General features: G+C 41.1%; 2 protein-coding genes across 2 annotated transcripts in view; both read left to right on the top strand.

Annotated features, from left to right (window-relative positions):
- rabgap1l (RAB GTPase activating protein 1-like) overlaps positions 1–21,953 on the top strand; it is a 124,221-nt gene that overhangs the window by 40,886 nt on the left and 61,382 nt on the right. Inside the window, exons 12-13 of the mRNA XM_015970875.3 lie at positions 234–327; positions 1,591–1,741. Of these exons, the coding sequence (XP_015826361.3) occupies positions 234–327; positions 1,591–1,741 (245 nt within the window). The remainder of the gene's footprint in view (positions 1–233; positions 328–1,590; positions 1,742–21,953) is intronic.
- Positions 14,945–16,408, top strand: gpr52 (G protein-coupled receptor 52). Its single transcript, XM_015970878.3, has one exon. It carries the CDS (start codon positions 15,103–15,105, stop codon positions 16,219–16,221), a length of 1,119 nt encoding a protein of 372 aa, XP_015826364.1. The 5' UTR covers positions 14,945–15,102; the 3' UTR covers positions 16,222–16,408.

The following is a 21,953-nucleotide window of genomic DNA, read 5'->3' as shown; positions in this document are numbered from 1 at the left end:
CCGTACCCTCTGGTCATCCGTTTGACCGGAGGAACGACCTGTAGACTTTACTCAGCCGATCTGAGCAAGCAAGATGGAATGTAGCCATGCAAATGGTTGGATAAATGGGAAAGAGCACTACCCTGCAGGGTAATGCAAAATATACTACATGTCAAAATATTCAAGTGTTTGGATCCTTTTTTTTTTTTTTTTTTAGAAATGTGAGAACAAACATGTGTCTGTGTGTCTTGCAGAGAGCGACAGTGAAATCTCCAGTGGGACTGGAGATGTATCCAAGGACTGTCCTGAGAAAATACTGGAGTCATGGGGAGGAATCCTGAGCAGATGGTAGGACTTCAGACAAGATGATGAATATGACCAAAACATTAAGGCCAAAAGTATTTAATGACAGAATTCTAAAATCTGGACTGGTGCTGGAGATTATCAAGGTTCCTGAAACATTTTTTTAAATTTATTTAATTGAAAACTGCAGCAGAATTACTGATGTTAGTAAAAATGTAATTACATTTCTTTAAAAATAAGCCTTCTTTGGCATTTTTGTTGAGAACTTGTATTTTTAGCTTCAAATAAAAATTTAATTAAATATTTCCAGTTAAGGTGATTTATTAATATTACTTTTATTAAAACTGTGTATTTGAACATAAAAGTAGTACTGTGTAGTTTTACTAAATGTTATTTTACCCAGTCCAGTATACTAGATATAGAGTTACAACACAGGGCTCATTTTTCACCCTAGATTATAAAATTAATGCAAAGTCTGACGGCTTAAGAACGGTTTTATTTCCAGCTGCTGCATTCTGAGATCCTGTAATTAATCCCAGCTGTCAAGACTCCTAATCTGAATTGCATATTATTTATTAGACTGGTGCGACTCAGAATAATACAGAATTTTTTTTTTTTTGCAACAATCAGCACTGACTCAGATGATTAGACATTAACTGAATAAAAGACATTTCAGGAATTTTCTTTGAATTCAGGATGTTTCCTTGATGTTGCAGCAGCACAATGAAGTGATGATTATAAAGTTAATGCCTTAGATGGCTTCTACAAACACATCATTTAATCGAGCTGACTTTGTGTTTTGGAAGGGATTCCATTTGTCATTTGGAAGCAAAGCCCTGTCTATATTCTAGAATGGTACTTTTGTTCTGTTATTCCTAATAAAGCTGTTAATGTAGCAATATTTCACTGATTGTTACTATCATACTTAAGGCTCTTAATAAAACACCTAAATTAATTTTCTCATCAGGGTTTCTGTCAGTCAGCTTTGCGATATTTGAGCGAGCATTGAACCATAGCTCCTTCTCAGGGCCGTGTCCAGGGATAGCCCTGGAGTAGCACATGCCACCCTTGGAATCTTATTGCCACCCCCAGTGCCACCTCACTGAGTTCCATTTAAATTTACTTTATATTGTCCACAAACAATTTGAAAGGCCTGAACTGCTACTTCTGCAACATTGTAGAAGTGTTGACTTTGGATGCAAGCCACCATTTATCAGTTTTTTTTTAGCTTCACAATGATAGTCATGCCTCTGGTGTGTGTGTGTGTGTGTGTGCGTGTGCGTGTGTGTGTGTGTGTGTGTTTTTCAGGCACGCAAACCTGTCCACTCGCCCAAAGGGTTTGCCCTCACTGGTTCGCAGTGGCATTCCTGAGCCACTCAGAGCTGAAGTCTGGCAGCTGCTGGCTGGTTGCCATGACAACCGTGATATGCTCGAGCACTACCGCATCCTCATCACTAAGGTAAATGTAGTCACGAACACAATGGGAGACACAAAGACTTACAGGAGTTTGTATTAATGATTTAGAGCAGGGGTCCTCAATTATAATGGTCCGAGGGCCACACACAAAAAAGACCCAGAAGCAAGAGGGCTGGGGGGGGGGGGGGGGGGGGGGTATGGGGTGCTGCTGCTTTTTGGATTGCTGGATGTAATGCACATAACACACAAGCTTGCACTATAAAGCAGGACAACACCTGTCCCCCTCCAGCTCGGCTGTGTGACTGCACTAACCTGTCCTGTGGGACCCTCACCATGTGACCCTCATGTCCATGCTGTCTCTGGAGGAGCAGATAGGAGACAAGATCTCCTGTAACTTAAAATGAACCAACGCTTCCTCCCAATTTCTCTTTAAGCTGAAATTAACATCATTTTATCATCATGAAACAAAAGAATAAAGTGGAACAAGAACTTCTATCTTCTATTTCTCTCCTTTTAACTTCTCCATGTCCCTAAATAAAAGAGGCAGATGATTACGGTGCAGCCGCCATCACTCACCCCGCTCCCTCCCCAAGACCGGACCTCCTGACATCACTGACTGAGTGGTTCCAGGAGAAACAATAATGAAATTATGAAAATAACAATGCATGTTTGGAGGAGCATCCTCCGATCCTCTCTCTTGTGTGAGCAGACAATCTCCCGCTCTGTCTCTCGCTCTTGCTCTCTCTCGCTGATTGAGCGAGCGGAGCACGCCACGTGACAACCCGCTCAATTAACATAATTTACAGCCCAAATCCAACAGAACCGGTCGGGCTGATTCGATTCGGGTTCGGTCTCAGGTTATAACTCCAGCGCTCAGCCCTGCAGTACCACATAAAGGCAGATCAAAATTTCCTACCCGGTAAATGTGGAGAACACCGCTCTGACAGATTTGGATGCTGCGCTGGTGCCACCGTTAAAATAACACAACTACATTCCACTATAATTGATTATGGTACTCTTCTATGATGGAAAACCGTGTATGCCCGCATCTCATGCATTGATTATTTGATTATTTTCCTCAGCTCTATCCTAAACCTCCCAGTCGACCGTCGGGGGTGGGGGTGGGGTGTGCGCGTGGAGTTTGGGGCCATAAAGAGAGGGCTCGCAGGCCGGATGTGGCCCGTGGGCCGCGATTTGTGGACCACTGATTTAGAGCTTGCAATGTTTGATGGTTGTTCCATTTTGTTACGTAAAACTCGCTGAAACGGTGAGTTCTTTGAGGCCCTGTTGAACTTTTGTTTTGTTTTTGTATAAAACCCGCTCTTTTGTGTGAGTTGTTGAGATCATGCCATTCTGATGAAAGTAGTTTTCCTTGATGATATAGATAAAAGCTCCATCTGCGGGAGGTCAGAAAGGACAAGTCAGTGTTGTTAGGTAGACATCCTAAAGCAACTATTCCAGAGATTTAGTTCAGTTCAGTTTGTATAGAGCGCCAATTCACAACAGTCATCCTAAGTCACTTCACAAAGTAAACATTCCAATTGAACCTACTTGGTGCACTGAGTTCAGTTCATTATTCCAAAACGTTTCCTATGTAAGAAAACCCAACGGATCGCATTGAGTATTATTCATCATAAGGGGCCTGTGGGGTCTGAATGAAGCCTAATTCTGTAAAAAGAGAATTGAGAGACGAGTGCGAACCAAAAACTTGAGTTTGTCGTAAGTGAAGAAGGAGGAGGAAAGAAAAGTGGGTGGATGTCAAAAGATCTGGCACATTTGTTTTGTTCCTGAGTCACTTTTTTAAAACTCCTCTTTACTTCTCTTTTCTCAATCTTAGTAACTATCCTTTCAATCTTTGTTGTGCTGACACTTTTATTTGTTCTCTTTCTGTCCCGTGCTCTCTCTCGCTCTCATACTGATTTTTCTTAGTGTTGTTTTTGGTGCCAGCCATTGTTGTGGGCTGATAGTCATTCTGTCTTGCCAGATTCCTGACTCTTTGTGCCTGCCCACCACCCTTCTTCCTTCTCTCCCTCACTTTTGTTACATAAGTCTCTGTTGTCGGGCTTATTTTTCCCCTCACTCTGCTGTCTTCACCACACCCACATCTTCTGCCTTGCAGGAGTAGTGATGGTATTGATGGGCGGTTGGCTGAGCTATTAATAGCTTCACCAAATGAATGGAAGTGAAAGGAGATGGAGTAAGGAGAGTGAGATGGAAGAGACATGGCAGCAGTGCAACCTGTGTGGAGCTGATTAATGCTCATTGTCTGCTTAGTGGCGACGTTAATGCTGATTGAATGCAAACTAACTGGACTGTGAGTTGTGGAAGGAATGGGGTTAAGGGACAAATAGTGGGATCTTTGCTTCACTGATAGAACACGTTGAGCTTTTGGAAACATTTGTTCCACTTTTGGTTGGATTGTTATCATTGATCACATGTGTCATGTTTACTAGTGAACCACTCCAATTTTACCCGTCGCACCAAGAGGAACAAACCCTTTCACAGATAACATGGCTCAAGAGCAGCTGGGACATTCACTCATGGAGTTTTTTCTGGACCGGGGTAGAGAAAAGCACCGGAGGGGCAGGTTGCTGGTGACATTTGAAAAACCTTTACAAATTCCTCAGAGCTGAACAAGCTCAAGGTGTGCTGCCACTCTTGAACCCACAGCTTCTACAAAAGCTCAGCCAGCTGTTTTTTTTAATATATTTTTTTATAACGATCTTGCTCTAAGCACAAGCGTTGTGTTAACTGAGGTCAGATTCTCTGCTTGTGTTTTGATGGCAGTAATCAGAGGGCTGGAACAGCAGTTTCCATCACTACTGGTAGGGTCAAAGTACAAGGAGGAGACCCTTAGTAGCAAGAATTCAATGACTTTTCTTTTACCTTTGCATTTTACAAAAATCTTTAAATTTCCATCTGATCTTCATTCATGAGAAAGCAACAGCAGCAGGAACTGTTGCTGCTGTAATGTTTTCATATCTGCTCATTTAGTCGTTGACTCTTCTTTCATATTTAAAACATTTCATTTTATTCATGAATTTCTAACTTGTATTCAGAACTTCAAGGCCAACATGAATTATTACTTTTAAATGAAGTTCCAGTTAAAAATTGGAACCTGAAACCGCAGCTATTCCTTTCTGTTGAAGTGGATGTTACGCTGTATTCTTTGTTGTATGTCCTTCTCTATTTATGTTTAACACTTATTACAACAGTGAATTTATTTCATTCTAGGAGTCCTTGTCCTCCCAAGACATTATCCTGGTAAATATTCCATAAATATTGTTTTAATAACCTTTATAATTCATCTGTCATTTAAATTTTGTGAGCCTGACATTTGTTAAAGCTTCCTCTGAGCCTTTGAAATTCCTTTCAAAGCTTGTGAAGAAAGCAAAATTGGATTATTCCAGTCATGTAAAGCGCTTCACCTTTTTGTTTTAGATTTTACATTCAGGCCGGTTTCCAGCTCAGCAATGACATTTAATGTTGACTTTCAATCAAACGTAGCATGAGCCACGCAGCCCAGCTGGAATAATACTACACCCACGGCTGGTAACCCACATACAAACACATGGAGTACAATATACATAAAATGAGCTGCCATGGTAACTGCAAGGTTCTCTCAACCTCTCTACTTGATGTTGTCACCATGACAATTTTGTGTCTCCTGTGGCTTTTGTGTCAACTTTCTGCTTTAGTTGATTAAGTACTTGATATTTGGGTAATTGGACTCTGTGTAGGAGGGCAGCAGCTTATGAATGCCTTCTTCTGGAAACCACCGCAGCTATCGTTGTACACTTTAGGCATGTTGAGGTTTGAATGCTGATGTTTACGTTTACTGTTGTCTCTCTTGGGTTTGTGTACTTCATGGCTGAGTTCCACATTACAATGTTACAATCACGTTTTGTGCAGTGTTGGAACTTATTTGCAAAATAATATTTAATTATGTTAAATAAGGTGCTAACCTTTTATCGAAACACGGCCGGTGAGTTGAAGGATTAAGTGTGTTTTGAATGTTCTTGTTATAATGTTACTTTAAGGTTTGAACCTTAAAGTCACTTAAGACAGGTTTTAAGTCATTTGCAGTGGTCTTTAGTAGGAATGAATGCCTTGTAAGTCGTGCTCTGGGGGGGAAAGCCCTGGTGCTCATCTTTCAGGAACAAGTGAGCCACATCCGTTGTTAAGCTTCAGACGATTCGGAGTCTTATTTCCTGATATATGACGTCTTGCCTCAGAATGGATGGGTTAGGGTTTACTCAGTAAAATAACTCAGTAAAGTCTTCTCGTCGTAATGCGAGATACGTTTAGGAGACTATTTTCATCTTCAGCCTGCATGAAAAACTCAGAGTGACCAATAATAAAAAGAAATAAGAATTAGAAAACGGCTTTTCAGTGAACTACACCTTTAACCTCTTAGGGCCCTGTGTCCACATATGTGGACTTTGGCTCCTTGCACTTTAAAATTTTATTATCTTCACCACAGACCTTTTTGTTATTATTGATAGACACATAATATTGACTTAAAGTTTAAAATTTTTTGTTTTCTTTCTTTTTTTATAGGAAATGTGAAAATATTTTATTTAATTAAATTTTTATTTTAATATTTGTAATTTTGTCGCTGTTAATGAGAGTACACTACTCTGTAATAGTTAGATATATTTTTTTCTTTTAAGTCACATCAAATACAGCGTCAGGTCTCAGGAAGTTAAGTTGCATTTAAATGTTTTGCTTTCTAAAATTGTTGTCTGTTATTTGTCTGACAGGTTTCTTTTTTCCTTTCCAGTTTTTTTTATCTAAATAGTGATTTGATGTGATGATATGTAGATTGTCCTTTCTCAAACTTTGGACTCCAGTTTAGGTCTGAACCAAACAGCAGGTCAGTCTGAACCTAGCCAGCAAATTTGTTGATTTACACCATGCAATAAAGCATTTACTTATTAAATAATAATAAAATCTTTATTGCGTTAAATATTAATGGTTATTATTACTATGCTAGTATTCTGGGATATAATCCTTGTCAGATTATTGTCACAAAATCACATCAAACCACTTCTGACCATAAAATATTTATGAAGGTTGGCACCTTAATCAGAAACCTGCCACACCCTGTCCTAGACATGTCCGCTGTCCTCTGGTGGAGGACCTACAGGTAACAAGGAACTTTTTTTTAATAATGAGTTTTTAATATAAAATTGATTATTAAAATAAGAGATTGTTATAAAGTTCTTATAGTAATTAGGCACATGAATGGCGGGACTAGCCAGCTCAAAAATAACCAATCAGAAAAAAGACGGAAATGCTGACCGTACCGCTGTAGTTTTTTAGCTGTAGTCTTTGTGCAGAGTTAAACAGAGGAGGAGTCTGGCAGGCCAGCCTATCAAATGGCTAAGATGTGACTGTGGCAAAAAATTCAAGATAATTTATTGTCGTTGCACAGGTGTACAACGAAATTGACTTTAGCCTCATTAAAAACGGATCATGTATATGAGCTGATTACAAACAATTTGCTTAAATCCAATTGTTTTAGGTCTTTGAGATCAGATTTGTACCTGTTAGATGAATATAATAACTTAATACAAAATGGAGATTGAGAAATTTCTGGGGCAACCCTGAAGGAAAAGCCGAAAAAGAATGAAAATTTTCTACTTAAAAAAAGAAATGTATTGTCCATTTAAGTAGCACAGTGTTCGTTCCAAGGCTAAACTATCAATTTCTGATGTAAATGCTTGAAAAAAGTGACTGAATGGCTAAAAAATGGCTCTCTGACCTTCAGCACCAATAGAAATACCGAACACACAGCTAGAGATGTCAGGAACATGAAACATAAGGATTGTTTGAAACATAAGCTCTGGAAATATTGGAATTTTGACACTGATGCAGGGTTTTCACCTTTCAATGAAATAACTGCATGAATGTACAGAAACACATTGTGTTAAATTTCATTAAGTTTTGCCCTTCACAAAGGTGTTCAATCATAACTGCATCAAAATTGCTCTTGGGATTTTAAAGTCAATCAAAGCCTTTTGAGTAAGTTAATGCACGTATGCATATACAGTGTGGCAAAAAAGTATTTCGTCAGCCACCGATTGTGCAAGTTCTCCCACTTAAAATGATGACAGAGGTCAGTAATTTTCGTCATAGGTACACTTCAACTGTGAGAGACAGAATGTGAAAAAAAATCCATGAATTCACATGGCAGGATTTTTAAAGAATTTATTTGTAAATCAGGGTGGAAAATAAGTATTTGGTCAATAACAAAAATTCAACTCAATACTTTGTAACATAACCTTTGTTGGCAATAACAGAGGTCAAACGATTACTATAGGGCTTTACCAGGTTTGCACACACAGTAGCTGTTATTTTGGCCCATTCCTCCATGCAGATCTTCTCGAGAGCAGTGATGTTTTGGGGCTGTCGCCGAGCAACACAGACTTTCAACTCCCTCCACAGATTTTCTATGGAGTTGAGGTCTGGAGACCGACTAGGCCACTCCAGGACTTTCAAATGCTTCTTACGGAGCCACTCCTTTGTTGCCCGGGTGGTGTATTTGGGATCATTGTCGTGTTGGAAGACCCAGCCATGTTTCATCTTCAAAGCTCTCACTGATGGAAGGAGGTTTTGGCTCAGAATCTCACGATACATGGCCCCATTCATTCTGTCCTTAACACGGATCAGTCGTCCTGTCCCCTTAGCAGAAAAACAGCCCCAAAGCATGATGTTCCCACCCCCATGCTTCACAGTAGGTATGGTGTTCTTGGGATGCAACTCAGTATTCTTCTTCCTCCAAACACGACGAGTTGAGTTTATACCAAAAAGTTCTACTTTGGTTTCATCTGACCACATGACATTCTCCCAATCCTCTGCTGTATCATCCATGTGCTCTCTGGCAAACTTCAGACGGGCCTGGACATGCACTGGCTTCAGCAGCGGAACACGTCTGGCACTGCAGGATTTGATTCCCTGCCGTTGTAGAGTGTTACTGATGGTGACCTTTGTTACTGTGGTTCCAGCTCTCTGCAGGTCATTCACCAGGTCCCCCGTGTGGTTCTGGGATTCTTGCTCACCGTTCTCATGATCATTTTGACCCCACGGGATGAGGTCTTGCGTGGAGCCCCGGATCGAGGGAGATTATCAGTGGATTTGTATGTCTTCCATTTTCTGATAATTGCTCCCACAGCTGATTTTTTCACACCAAGCTGCTTGCCTATTGTAGATTCACTCTTCCCAGTCTGGTGCAGGTTTATAATTCTTTTCCTGGTGTCCTTCGAAAGCTCTTTGGTCTTGGCCATAGTGGAGTTTGAAGTCTGACTGTTTGAGGCTGTGGACAGGTGTCTTTTATACAGATAATGAGTTCAAACAGGTGCCATTAATACAGGTAACGAGTGGAGGACAGAAAAGCTTCTTAAAGAAGACATTACAGGTCTGTGAGAGCCAGAGAATTTCCTTGTTTGAAGTGGCCAAATACTTATTTTCCACCCTGATTTACAAATAAATTCTTTAAAAATCCTGCCATGTGAATTCATGGATTTTTTTTTCACATTCTGTCTCTCACAGTTGAAGTGTACCTATGATGTAAATTACTGACCTCTGTCATCATTTTAAGTGGGAGAACTTGCACAGTCTGTGGCTGACTAAATACTTTTTTGCCCCACTGTACACACACACACACTCACACACATACATACGCACATACACACACATACATACGCCATACACACACACACACACACACACACATACACACACACATCCAGAGTGACCAGATGCACTTCATGTCCACAGCTAAGTATCAGTATCTCTATCCTCTCCATATGGGACTATGCACAGCTCAATCATTGCTTTTCTCATAACGCTAATACTATTGCAAGATTTTTTATTTTGCTGCTCCTTTCTTTTCTCTGATTAGAGCTTAATGTGCAATAACAATTAGCAACAAAGAAATATTATGGAGTGTTTGTAACTGTAAGTGTTCTGCAGTACAGTAATGAGTGCATCCCCTGAGTGAGTATTAGCATAGCTTCTGAGCCGTACTGACACAGATATGACAGCTCGGATTAGGAAGACACAGCCTGCAGCATCTTTCCTGGTCACAACATTTTGATGTTTCAGTCTTACACCAACTGTCCTCTTCAAGCCTGAGCAACATTCTTCTGCTGTCTTTTCCTCTCTGCAGAGCCACCACAACTTGCATCCTGTCATTCAATAAAGTTAAATAAAATGTAATATTTAGGAAAATAAATTAGTCATTCAAGATCAAAATAATCCAAAACAGGAAAGGAAACTTTAATCCTAACGTTTAATTACTCTTCAGCAAACAGCTGTGACACATCAGGCTGGAAGCAAATTGAAATGTGCACGACCCTCAGTAATAATATAAATAATGATAAAATATACATTTGAGGGATTTTTTAAAATTCAAAATATCTTCTTAAAAGACACAACGTTTAGCATTTAATCCTTACTAAATCCCCTTTACTATTAAAGGACCTTGAACAAAAATAGTGAACACCCTGCCTGGCGATTTTCCAGCTCAAAGTAAACCTCAAAGCCAAGCACCTATAGCCTTGTGAACTAGACCAAATTCTTGCTTTGCAAAGTTTTTGCAAAGTTAAATAATACATTTATTTAGTCTGGCTTGCCAGGCTAAAGCACCTATACTGTGAGCCCTAAACTCCTTACTTAAGCAAACATGTTGCTGTTGAGACTGAAGTCAGCTGGAGCCCAGGGGTGGAGGAGGACGGGGTGCTGGGAAACACCCAAAGGTGAATCAGCCTCCACCTTTGTTTCCGAGTGTCCCTGCTGGCTTTGTTTTGGAGCAGAATGAATTATTAACGCTAGCCTTCTGGTCATGTTTTTCCTCAGTGTGTCCACCACCAAAGGTAAAGAGCGCTGCGCTGAGGGATCTCCATTGACTTGCTGCTTTCAGAGACACTGTAGATTTGTTTACCTGAGCTGTTTTTAGTCTTCAGTTTGTATTTTTAGTTGTTTTCCTTTTATCATGACCAGTTTTCTTCACTTCAGCTGTTTTAACTTGCTTATAAATCATTTTAATTTTACAAAATAAACAATTATCAATGATCCTGAAAGCAAAACTCTCCTAAATTTCAACAGCTGATGCCTTCTTTTAACCTAAATTATATGGGTTGATTTCTCATAATTATCATAATACTGTGACATCATAAATGAATTCATCACTCCAGATAGTTTTCCATTAGCTGCTCTCCTGTTCCCAACTGAAATGCTTAGAAACCCCAGCGAAAAGGTGAGTACTGTTTCAATCACTTTAATTCAACAGCTTTACTGCGTCGTCACAGATAGACTAATTCCATAAATGGATCATTAACATATTACCAAGCATCCCTGCATTTTAAAATGAAAAGTGTGACTGATTTATAGAAGAAAAAAACTACTTTTTTGCTTGAATTAATAAATCTCTTCCTTCAAAATAAAACTGCAGTTTAGTTGTTTATTCTTCAGAAAAAAACTATTATTTATACGCACTAATTCTAAAATGTGAGTGTGCTGAGTTGGATGCTGACGTGAATAACTGGTTATTAGTCTGGCAACACTTCAATGACGGCTCTCAGTCGTGGGGCGGGTTATACCGTTGTCTTTCAAACAGTCTCCTCATTCTACTGGACAACGAACAGCGTGACATTCTCACTGCAACGGATGTCAGTAAATGAGGCAGTCCGCTGATGAAGATGGTGAAAATCTATCTGCTCCTGATTCTAATAAAGCCCACGTCCAAATAGTCCAAAATTAATGTAAAAGACATTTCTATAGCCGTCTTGTTTCATTCCGTCGCATCATCACGCCCACCAGAAGAAGATAGGGCCCTGATTGGCCCACAACGCGGACAGAGCGCTATGATTGACCCGCTGTTGTGGACCAATCACAGCGTTCTATTTGTTTGAAACCCCTAGAGAGCTGTGATTGGCCGGCCAGAATGCTGCTAGGGGCTGCGGAGGTTCCAATGGAGCGTTCCTAGACTAAACTTTGCAAATCAAGAATTTGTTCTAGTTCACTAGACTACCTGGTTATCACATCAGTGTCGCCTCTCCTTAGTTGTGCAGATGTGAGAGTCAGATATTCACCTAAATCTCATCTCGTCTCTTCTTGTTCCACCTATCCGGGTCCGGGTCACAGGAGCAGCATCCCAACTAGGGAGCTCCAGACCGTCCTCTCCCTGGCCTCCTCCACCAGCTCCTCCGGCAGGACCACAAGGCTTTCCTGGGCCAGTTCGGAGATGTACTTTCTCCAACGTGTCCTGGGTCGACCTCCCTGGGGAGGCGTCCATGAGGCATCCTAACAAGATGCCCAAACCACCTCAACCGTCTCCTCTCGATATGCAGGAGCAGCAGCTCTATTCCGAGTCTCTCCCGAATGTCCGAGCTCCGCACCCTATCCCTAAGGCTGAGCCCAGCCACCCCACAGAGAAAACTAATTTCAGCCGCTTGTATCTACGATCTTGTTCTTTCGGTCACTACCCAGAGCTCATGACCGTAGGTGAGGGATGTTGTCTGTTAGGTGATTACATGTCCTGCTGTTGGACAGCTGTTTTACATAAACGCATGTGGCCTAAGGTTTTTCATCTCCTCATACAGAATCAAGCGAAGTAAAAGTGTGTAAAATGACTCATTTCTGTGTAGCGAAACCACAAATATCCTTGGTTTGTCATCTTCTTTTCATAAATCCCTTTTTCCTCTCCCACCTGGTGCCGCTTTGTTTCCAAAATAACCATTTTAAATCCAACCTCCTTCATCCGTCAGTCACTCTTTGCCTACTCCACTTTTGTGTAATATTTAAAAACAAAATAATTCACAGCAGCGCTGTGGCCAACATTGTTTATGGCTAAATTTTGCCACCTGGCCCTTGATGTTGAACATTGCTTTTCTGTGTCCACCCTTTTGCTCAGCCAGTTCGCTGTCACTTGATCCTTTTTATCATGTGCTGGCCAAAGGATGCTCCCAGCTGGCCAAAGTGCCTGGCAACTGTAACCAAGGGGCAGACATAACTGTGCTAAGCTGTTGTTTGAATAATGAACAAACAAAATAGCAAGAAGATCCTGGAGTCTGGCGGGGCTGTAGGGAGACGCTTTGCAGAGATTAATCATTCAAGATGTCGTTTGTGATAATGGAGGTCTGATATTATTGAGCAGCAGACGAGATACATTTTCATTTGTCGATTTAATTTGATCAATTATAATGATTATAAATTGTTGTCAAATCTAGGTGTTATTCTTTTAGCTTGTGTAGTTTGTCTCATGAACGTTTGGAAAAGTAGAGACTGGAAACTGCAAGAAAGGAGTGGGACTGAAACAGGAAGGAAAAAGGTGGAGGTGGAGTGAAAGCGGGTAGGCGGCGGGGGCTTTAGTTAATAGAAAATAGATTGTGGGAGTTAAGTGATATGTAAATAGAGAATGTAGCCAAATTTATCTCTGGCGGGGAGGCCAGTCTTGAGAGATGGAACAATGTCTCTGGAAGTCTCAGGTGCAGCTAAGAGGGGAGGAGGCTGGGAGGCAGAGGGAGGGTTTTGTTTAGGTGGGTGTGTGTGCATGTGTGTGTGTGGAAAGAGAGAGACTTGAGTGTGCAAGCTAGAGAGATGGTGTTGGGAGGGAGGAAAGTGTAAGCCAGTCGCAGCATCATTCCTCACTGCACCAGGGCTGAGGGACTCCTCGTCCCCCTGCTTCCCTTGCTGCAGATTTAACTCATCTCCATCAATTCAGTCGTCTTTTTTTATTTTTAGTATTTGTTTAGCTCATTGCTTTGGATGTAAGCATTCCATATACCTCTTTTCTCATGAGAAGATGCAAGGATTGGTTTATTATCAAGGATTATTTTGTTTGGCTGAGAGAGAAGAAGCTATTTGAGAAATGCTAAATTTGGGACTCTGACTGGGACTTGATCTTTTTATTTATTTTTTTACTCTGGTAGAGTGGATTCCCCTTTTGTTGTGCTGCCAGCGGTTTTTGTTCAGAACAAAAGACTCGCCAAAACAGGACTAAAAGACAAGGTTGTCGGATCTCATACGTGCACAACTTCATCTGAATTTACAGTTTCATTAAGCGCCCAAGGGGAGGACGAGAAGCCATGCCAACCATTGCCAGTGCTTCACAATGTCGTGGCAAAAATTCCAGTTGCAAGTTTACAGGATAAATGATTGCTGATCGATCCCAAAAGCTCTCTCTGCGTGTGTGTGCCACAGGATTGCTGAGGAGTGGAAGCGAGTGGAGCGCTGAGTTATTCAGCCGGCTTCTCATTGCTCCCGGAGAGTCCTTTAACCTGCCTGTGTGGGATTAAATTCAGCTCCTTCATCAGTTGCTGGACTTTTTTTTTGTCTTGCAGCTTGCAGTCAAAAACACTTGTTTTACTTTTGGATCTAAAACTCTGGATCATGCAGTCGGTGGAACTTGAACATTTAGACACATTTGTTTTTACCTCATCCTGCCAAGAGATGCCTTGCAAACACATTTTGCCCCTCCGTGCTGATAGGGCTGTGGCGTTATCTGCAGCGGAGAGCCCTGTGTTGTTGTAGCCTGTGTCTGTGTTTTGATTCAGACAATAGCTGGGCATACAGGGGATCCAGACACCGACCAGAGGACCACCAAAATAAGGGACGCCTGCTGTTATGCAGTTAAGACCTCTCATAGCAAAGTGAAACACTGTATTGAAGCTCATGAGCTTATTTATAAAAACTGTTTAATTTTTCACACCCCAAGAGACTCCCGAATGGTCTCCTAAATCTGCATATTTTAGAAGTAATTGCCGCTTAAAAAAAATGTACCTTCTCATAAGTTTGAAATTGGAACATGAGGCTATTTGATTGCCTGTGGGAGCCTGCCCGCTGAAGAGTATTGTTTGATGCTTTAACCTTGCATGATTCCTCTCTCACATCTTCTGTGCTCTCTGCCCTTGTGAGGACAGCTCAAATCCCCAACCTTCTGGTGGAACCTCTGATTAAAAGCATGGATTGATCCCAACAGGCTGGGATACAAAGCAACAGGGAAACTCATCCTTTGGATAGACGCTGGAAACACCACCGTTGTTAACCCGCTTTCGCTTTACAGAAGGAATACCACTTTTTTTTTCTCTTCTCTTGACATATCCACCAACTACTTTCACCTACCATGCGTGATTGCATGGAAGAGACTAACTGGTTGTCATGCCCTCCCAGAGGCTGTATTGATTTTCCTCCAGTCTCCAGTTGATTTGACTGAAACCCAGCTATGTGAGGGGAAGGTGAGCAAAAGCTTGAGTTTGCCAGAGAGAGCTTTGTGAAGTGAGTGGGGTTGCAGATGCCTGGTGAAGAACCGGAGGCAGACGGGCAGTTCTCTAGTTTCATGACGGCCGCCTCATGTGTGGCACACCTGAACCGTGACTCACTTGGTTAACACCAAGAACAATGAACCAGTCTGAATTGACAATGGATCCGATGGTCTCTTCCAACAGCAGCCAAAGAGATTTATTTCCTGACAGGGTGTCCAACCACTCTTGTCCCTTGGGCTGGGGCTTGAAGGAAGGCCTAGATGCTTGCGTTTTGGAGACTGCTGTCATTGTTCTTCTGACAGTGCTCATTATTACAGGAAACCTTACTGTGATATTTGTTTTTCACTGTGCCCCCTTACTGCACCACTACACCACCAGCTATTTCATCCAGACCATGGCCTATGCTGACCTGCTGGTTGGTCTAAGTTGTCTAGTGCCCACCTTGTCTTTGCTCCACTATCCAGCAAGTGTCCAGGAACCAATTACATGCCAGGTTTTCAGCTATGTTATCTCCGTTCTGAAGAGCGTGTCAATGGCCTGCTTGGCCTGTATCAGTGTGGACCGCTACTTGGCTATAACTAAACCATTATCGTACAACCAGCTGGTGACACCATGCCGACTACGAGGCTGCATTGCCCTCATCTGGATTTACTCAAGTCTGGTTTTCTTGCCTTCCTTCTTTGGTTGGGGCAAGCCAGGCTATCACGGGGATATATTTGAATGGTGTGCTCACTCTTGGCCCACCTCTGCCCTCTTTACAGGTTTTGTGGTGTGCTTTTTTTATGCTCCTGCTGCGCTTGTGGTCTGTTTTACCTATTATCACATCTTTCGTATATGCCAGCAGCACAACAGGGAGATCAGTGAACGGCGAGCACGCTTCCCCAGCCAAGAGATGGAGACGGGTGATGGAAATGGCGGTGGACAACATGGTGGGCACGGACCAGATCGGCGATATGCCATGGTGCTCTTCCGAATCACAAGTGTTTTTTATATGCTTTGGCTACCCTACATAATCTACTTTCTTCTAGAGAGCTCCCATGTCCTCAATAGTCCCGCCCTGTCCTTCATTACCACATGGCTGGCAATTAGCAACAGCTTCTGCAACTGTGTCATCTACAGCCTGTCAAATAGCGTTTTCCGCCTGGGTATGCGCAGGCTGTCACAGACCATGTGCTCATTCAGCCATTGTGCTGCGGACGAAAGAGATTTTGGGGAACCGAAACCAAGAAAGAGAGCTAACTCGTGCTCTATCTGAAGGAGCAGCTTACAAGTGTGAAAATGAAAGGTTAAGCACCTTGTACAAGTCCAGCTAACTTGATACAGCTGAAAAGGCTATTCTGGTGGTGTCAGTGATGTTATCTTACAAGGAATAAGCTCAAATGTGGGTTTGCAGGGAGACGGGAAGTGTCTAGACGGAGAAATCGAATGAAAAATTGGCTTACTCTGATTAAATTTCATTCCACAGTAACGCAGCTTTGTCAGCATTCTGTGGGATGTTTGATGTCAGGTCAGAGTTGGTGTAAAGATAAATCCCAAAAGATTCTAAAACTGTCAGAAATCCAACGTCATACTTTTTTTTTACATCTTGTATGAATTTGATCAACCATTCCCTTGATGTCTCTATATTTTCCAACTGCTGTCACTCATTCAAAAAATATTCATATAAATGATCCCAACAACCAGTTTTAGGTTGTCAAATGATTTTAGATATTTAACAGATACATATAGAGATGTGACCATGACAGAAGCTGCTAAGTGTCAAATTGTAAATGGCCATGACTGTTTTTTGAGGAAAATCTGCATTTTCTCAATTTTTTTCTTGCAGAAGAAAAAAGTATTTTACTGATGTCAAGTGGTCTGTCTTTAAAAAAAACTGTTGATCTGACTACAAAAAAATTAAGTTGAGATGTTAACCAAACCAGTTGTTGAATGGACTCTTGCTGACAGCTTCTCCTTTCCAAACTGAAGACTAATGATCAAGGCTAATTGTTATATAATCTCTTAGAACTAACAAAGGGAATCATGTCTGCGTTGCACCTTTGAGGTTTTAGATACATTAATAGATATCTTGAGTAAAATATTAATGCAAGAGTGACAGTGATCAAGTTTTTGGGTGCTTTGGGTTATTGAAGTTAAAAACAACAATGGATTTTTTTTCCCCAGCAGTGCAGGACTGAGATTATTGTAATCTGATGTAGTTTGACGCTGCTGAGGATAAAGCCCATCAGATCTGAAATTACATGCTTGGTTGTGTAAATGTTTAAGCCTTTCTGAAGCTTATCTTGGTTTGTTAAAGTGTGCAGAAGAAGTTTTTTTTTAACGTATTGATTTTTTTTCCTGCCACTACCCGTTTACTTTGATAAACAGGTTTTAGCTCCAAAACTAGAATAAAATGTCCAGGGGGTGCACATGCTTTACAGACAGCCTTTAGAGGACAAATCTCATCTGTTCTCATGTCTTTTGTGTCAAGTGACAAATATATATCGGGGGGGGGGGGGGGGGGGGGGGGGGGGAGTTTATCCATAAGTTATTTTATGGTTTTAGGTTGGTTTTGTATTGGATGGACAACTGACTTTACTACACTGTTATTTTTCTTTTACTATACCACTCCAGCCTGATGGCTTTTTTAAATTTAGGTCGTTTTCTACATAAAAGCAGAATAGAAATCTGAAAAGCTGCATTCAATATAAATAACTAATAATACATCTCTGATCATAGGTTGTTGTTTGGGTCTTGGCAATTGTTTTTCTTCCATAAAATCAGTTTTTTAAAAAGCATATGTAATTCCATTCATACTGAAATAGTTCATTCTGTGCATCTTAAAGAGACAATGTGTAGTTTTTAACCATTAATTTCTGGAAATATCCATCAAAACATTGTTGAAAATGATGCCCAGCTGTTTTAAAAATATTGGCGGCTTCGTAACATACAACCATAAAATCTGGTCTAAAATACATGGGAGTGGGTCTAAGTCTCCGGGCGACACTGTATTAGATGCCATGTTTCCTTTTATGGGAGCCCTCGAGGACAAAATGTGTTTACTGATTTGAAACAAATGGTTACAAAACTTTCTCCATTCTTAAATGTTGTTGTTTTACGCAATAACTTATTCACTTGTTGCCAGTGATGAAAGGGAGTCTGATGTGCTTGTTATTTTGCTGAAGTTTGCACTCCCCAGTGTTTTTTGACCCTAATGGCCATCCGTTGGTAAGCTCTGACTCCAACACAAAAATACTGCTTGCTTGCAACGATTTAGGTGTCTACTGCCCCCATCGCCAGGAAAAATACACATGGTCATTTTAAAGTAACACAGGACTTTCCTGCTTTCGCCCTGCTGGTTGAAAGTGGAATTACAACTGAACAACACTGCTGCAGCCTGCTGTAGTTAGTGCCAACAATGAGCTAAAACTAACATGTGCCAACTAAAAAAAATAGCAAAGTAAAAAGATCCACACTGTTGGACAAAAAGTCCAGTTGCAGCAAAGCTAGGTCACCATCAGTCTGTGATTTTTTGTGGCCTCCTTCTGCTCCCTCAAACTAGTGTAGGCCACGCTAATGTTCATTCTGGTTTTAGCTCTTTGATTCGCCTCCAAAGACTTTACTGCCTTACTTCCAGGCTCCACCATGATGCTAACAGAAAAAAGCTAAATTCTTATTTTTCTTTTTCTTGTACTTTTTATGACAATTGGTAAACTGAAAATGATAACCACTAGCATTACAGCTAACAGCCATAAAGGAGGTAAAGATCATCCCCGAGGACACCTGGGGCCTCATTTATCAAGCTTGCTTACGCACAAAACGGGGTCGGAACACTGCGAAAGAAACTTTCCACTCAAACTTTGGGATTTATGAAAGAAAACTTAGCGGAAAAATGTGCGCAACTTTAAGTTGACTAAGGACCTGGCTTACGCACAATTTGGACATGGAGAGCACCTGCAGTGCTGCTGCTGAGAAGGATAAAATTATGAAATCCTGCAGCATTATTACTTGTACTGCTTCATTTTCACACAGAGCAAGACCCCCCCCACCACCACCACCACCCCACACAGTCACACACACACCTGATGCGCAGAATACGGAATGCAGAATATCAGCAGGGGGACAGATTGAAACAGAATGTCATGCATATGTGACAGTGTGTGTCCTGTCACTGTGACCCGATTGATCATGCACCCTGAGTGTACAGGGGAGATCTCCGTTTGGGTGACTGGTTAGCGCGTGTGACTTTCACCTGGGAGTCTAGGGATCGAATCCCGATTGGACCATTTTTTTTATATCCGCCACAGATCTCTCTGAAGAATTCACAAAATTGACGGCTTCAGCTATGCTGTGCCACTCCGTGGATTTTCTCTTATTTGTTTTGCAAAAGCACGTCCTTTCATTACTCCACTTCACCCACAAGTACCTCGACTTCTGCTTGTGAAATAGCGCTTCCTTGATCTGCGGTTGTGATCGAAATTCTGCAACAAGCCGGCTTATGTATATGCATGAGATCCACAAGGCACTTGGCATTGACCATTTATGGCAGAAAGTGGGCGTGTTGAGGGCGGGATGTGAAGCAGCTGAGAACCTTTCTCGTTAGACTCTGATTTATGAAGCGGAGATTGCGTGCAGCTGTGCGTACTCCATGTTTGATAGATCACAAACCTACTTGGCATAAGTACATTTTTTTGCTGGGCTTAAGTACGGTTTTAGTAAGGATTCTACACAATGTTTGGTAAATGAGACCCCCGATCCACAAAACTACCAATGTGGTTTTTGGTCAGCAAAGGGCTGCAGAGTGGTGTCAAGTATAAAACTGGTCAAGTTTCTAACCCAGCAATCACTGAGATCAACGTTAAGGCTCTAGCTTAAAGTAAAAATAACTATCTATTGTTATTTTAAATGTAGTTGTTCCTAATTTAAAGTTATTTTAATCTCTTTGAGCGAAGTTGAATCTTAATTCCCACTTCTTTGTATTTTTGTTACTGGGTTGACGTAAACCATCACATACAAAATCCATCTCATTTGGTTCATTCTCTTTGCTCTACTGCCTGTCTCCTCAAATCAGAGTCATTGATTCTGTGCTGCTTTAAATTGTTTTGCTTTATTCAGCTTTAATGCACTACAGATCTCTGTGTATTTGCCTAAAGTAAAGTAACTTGTATTACATGAACAAAAGTAAATTTTTAATTCACATAAAATAACTCTGCGACACTTGGTGCATTCAAGAGTTGGTGAATTCTCTTTCCCATGACTTTTTCACTATTAGCCTTTACTTGAAATAGTGCTTAATTATTTGTTGATCAATCACTTTGACTTCCCTCAAGTTACTCTGATGTCTTCATCTGTTGGAGGGCAGGACATGGCAGACTAGTCCAAGCCCTTTAAAATCCCTTCTGTGCAGTAATTCCTGGGTTTTAGACACATTAGAAGGGAAGCACCAGTACTAGACCTGATTTAGTCTGTTCATTCAGTCGGATTAGGTTGTGTTTTTGGTGTTTCTCTTCAGCAAAGTGCAATGCGGTTTAGGTCAGATTTATCCGCCCTTTATATGTGATAACATAAGAAGCTACAAAAAAACTAACAAAAGGAAAATGTATTATTAGCATAACCAAAGATTGATTGTTTGCTAAAATATAGCTAGAAATGCAGGGAGTTTTTCTTTTTTCCTTGGATTGGAAGTTACATAACTTTCAGTTTATTTTTGCAAGATAAATAAAAAGTGTGTCAACACAGATTTCAAGAATCCCGGAGCCGCCTAATGATTATTAAAGAATAGGTGTGTGTGTGTGTGTGTGTGTGTGTGTGTGTGTGTGTGCGTGCGTGCGTGCGTGCGTGCGTGCGTGCGTGCGTGTGTGTGTGTGTGTGTTGCACTAACCAAGCTGGCGTGGTAGGAAATGAAAACTGTATCTTGTTAACAAGTTTTCTTACTTTCAAGTGCATTGATAGGAACCTTTACCTAAGACTTTTAGAAGATATTAGATGGCTATTTATTAAAGTTGTGAATAGACCTTTGCACAATATATTGTTTATGAGAATACTGTATGTAAAGTGTGTGTAACTGTTTTTACTCTGCCCCACCGTCTCAAATAAAACAAAAAAAAAGTAGAGGAGTATTGTACATCCGTTTTGTTAAATCAACCACCATAAGCTGCTGATGTTTTTAGTAGAAGGTGAGTTTGTTAAATGACATAATATCTATTTTTTTTATTTTGAAAGCATGTCAAAAGCTATGAATTTGCTGTTGCTGCCAAACCTAATAAAGGGGGACAATAGACAATAGTGAAGTTCACGTTCTATGTGTAGTTTTTGAATTTGTGTTTTTATACAGTCAGGTGTTGGATGCCTGTCATTTCTAAACATTTGATCTGTGATGATTTAAACTAAAGCTTCAGGCTTGATGATCACATGACGAGTAACCATTTCTTAGACTGTGACATGTTTGTTATTCCCATTATACAGAAGTTATTAGATTTATGCATGTACAGAGTTTTCATGCTTGCTTTCAAAATCTATATTAGAACATGAAAAGCTGTGCTTTTATGCCAGCTTTGTTTTTTAGGCCATATTCTCTCAAACCAAAAAGAGAAGCTTCCAGGCCAGGCCAGGACTGGACCAAGATTCATGGCCAAGGCTATATTAGAAATCCCCTTTTATTTCCACAAATGGCAACATTGGCCCAACTTTCTTTTTTCCATCCCATCCTGCCACTTTCCTCTTCCCGTCCTGATTGAGAAAGAACCACCTGACTCTTTTGAGGTAAAAAAAAGGCCTAATTGGAGTAAGATCCAGTTCCGATCGCTGAGTGCTGATGGTGGAGCCTGGCAGCAACCACCATGATGCCATATCGAGAACACTCACACACACACCCACCCACACACACACACACACACACACACTCTCTCTCTCTCTCTCTCTCTCTCTCTCTCTCTCTCTCTCTCTCTCTCTCTCTCTCTCTCTCTCTCTCTCTCTCTCTCTCTCTCTCTCTCTCTCTCTCTCTCTCTC

Source organism: Nothobranchius furzeri, chromosome 8 (genome assembly GCF_043380555.1).
Source record: "Nothobranchius furzeri strain GRZ-AD chromosome 8, NfurGRZ-RIMD1, whole genome shotgun sequence".
Taxonomy (NCBI): Eukaryota; Metazoa; Chordata; class Actinopteri; order Cyprinodontiformes; family Nothobranchiidae; genus Nothobranchius; species Nothobranchius furzeri.
Note: the sequence above shows the minus strand (reverse complement) of the source record. Positions and strands in the feature narration are given on the sequence as shown.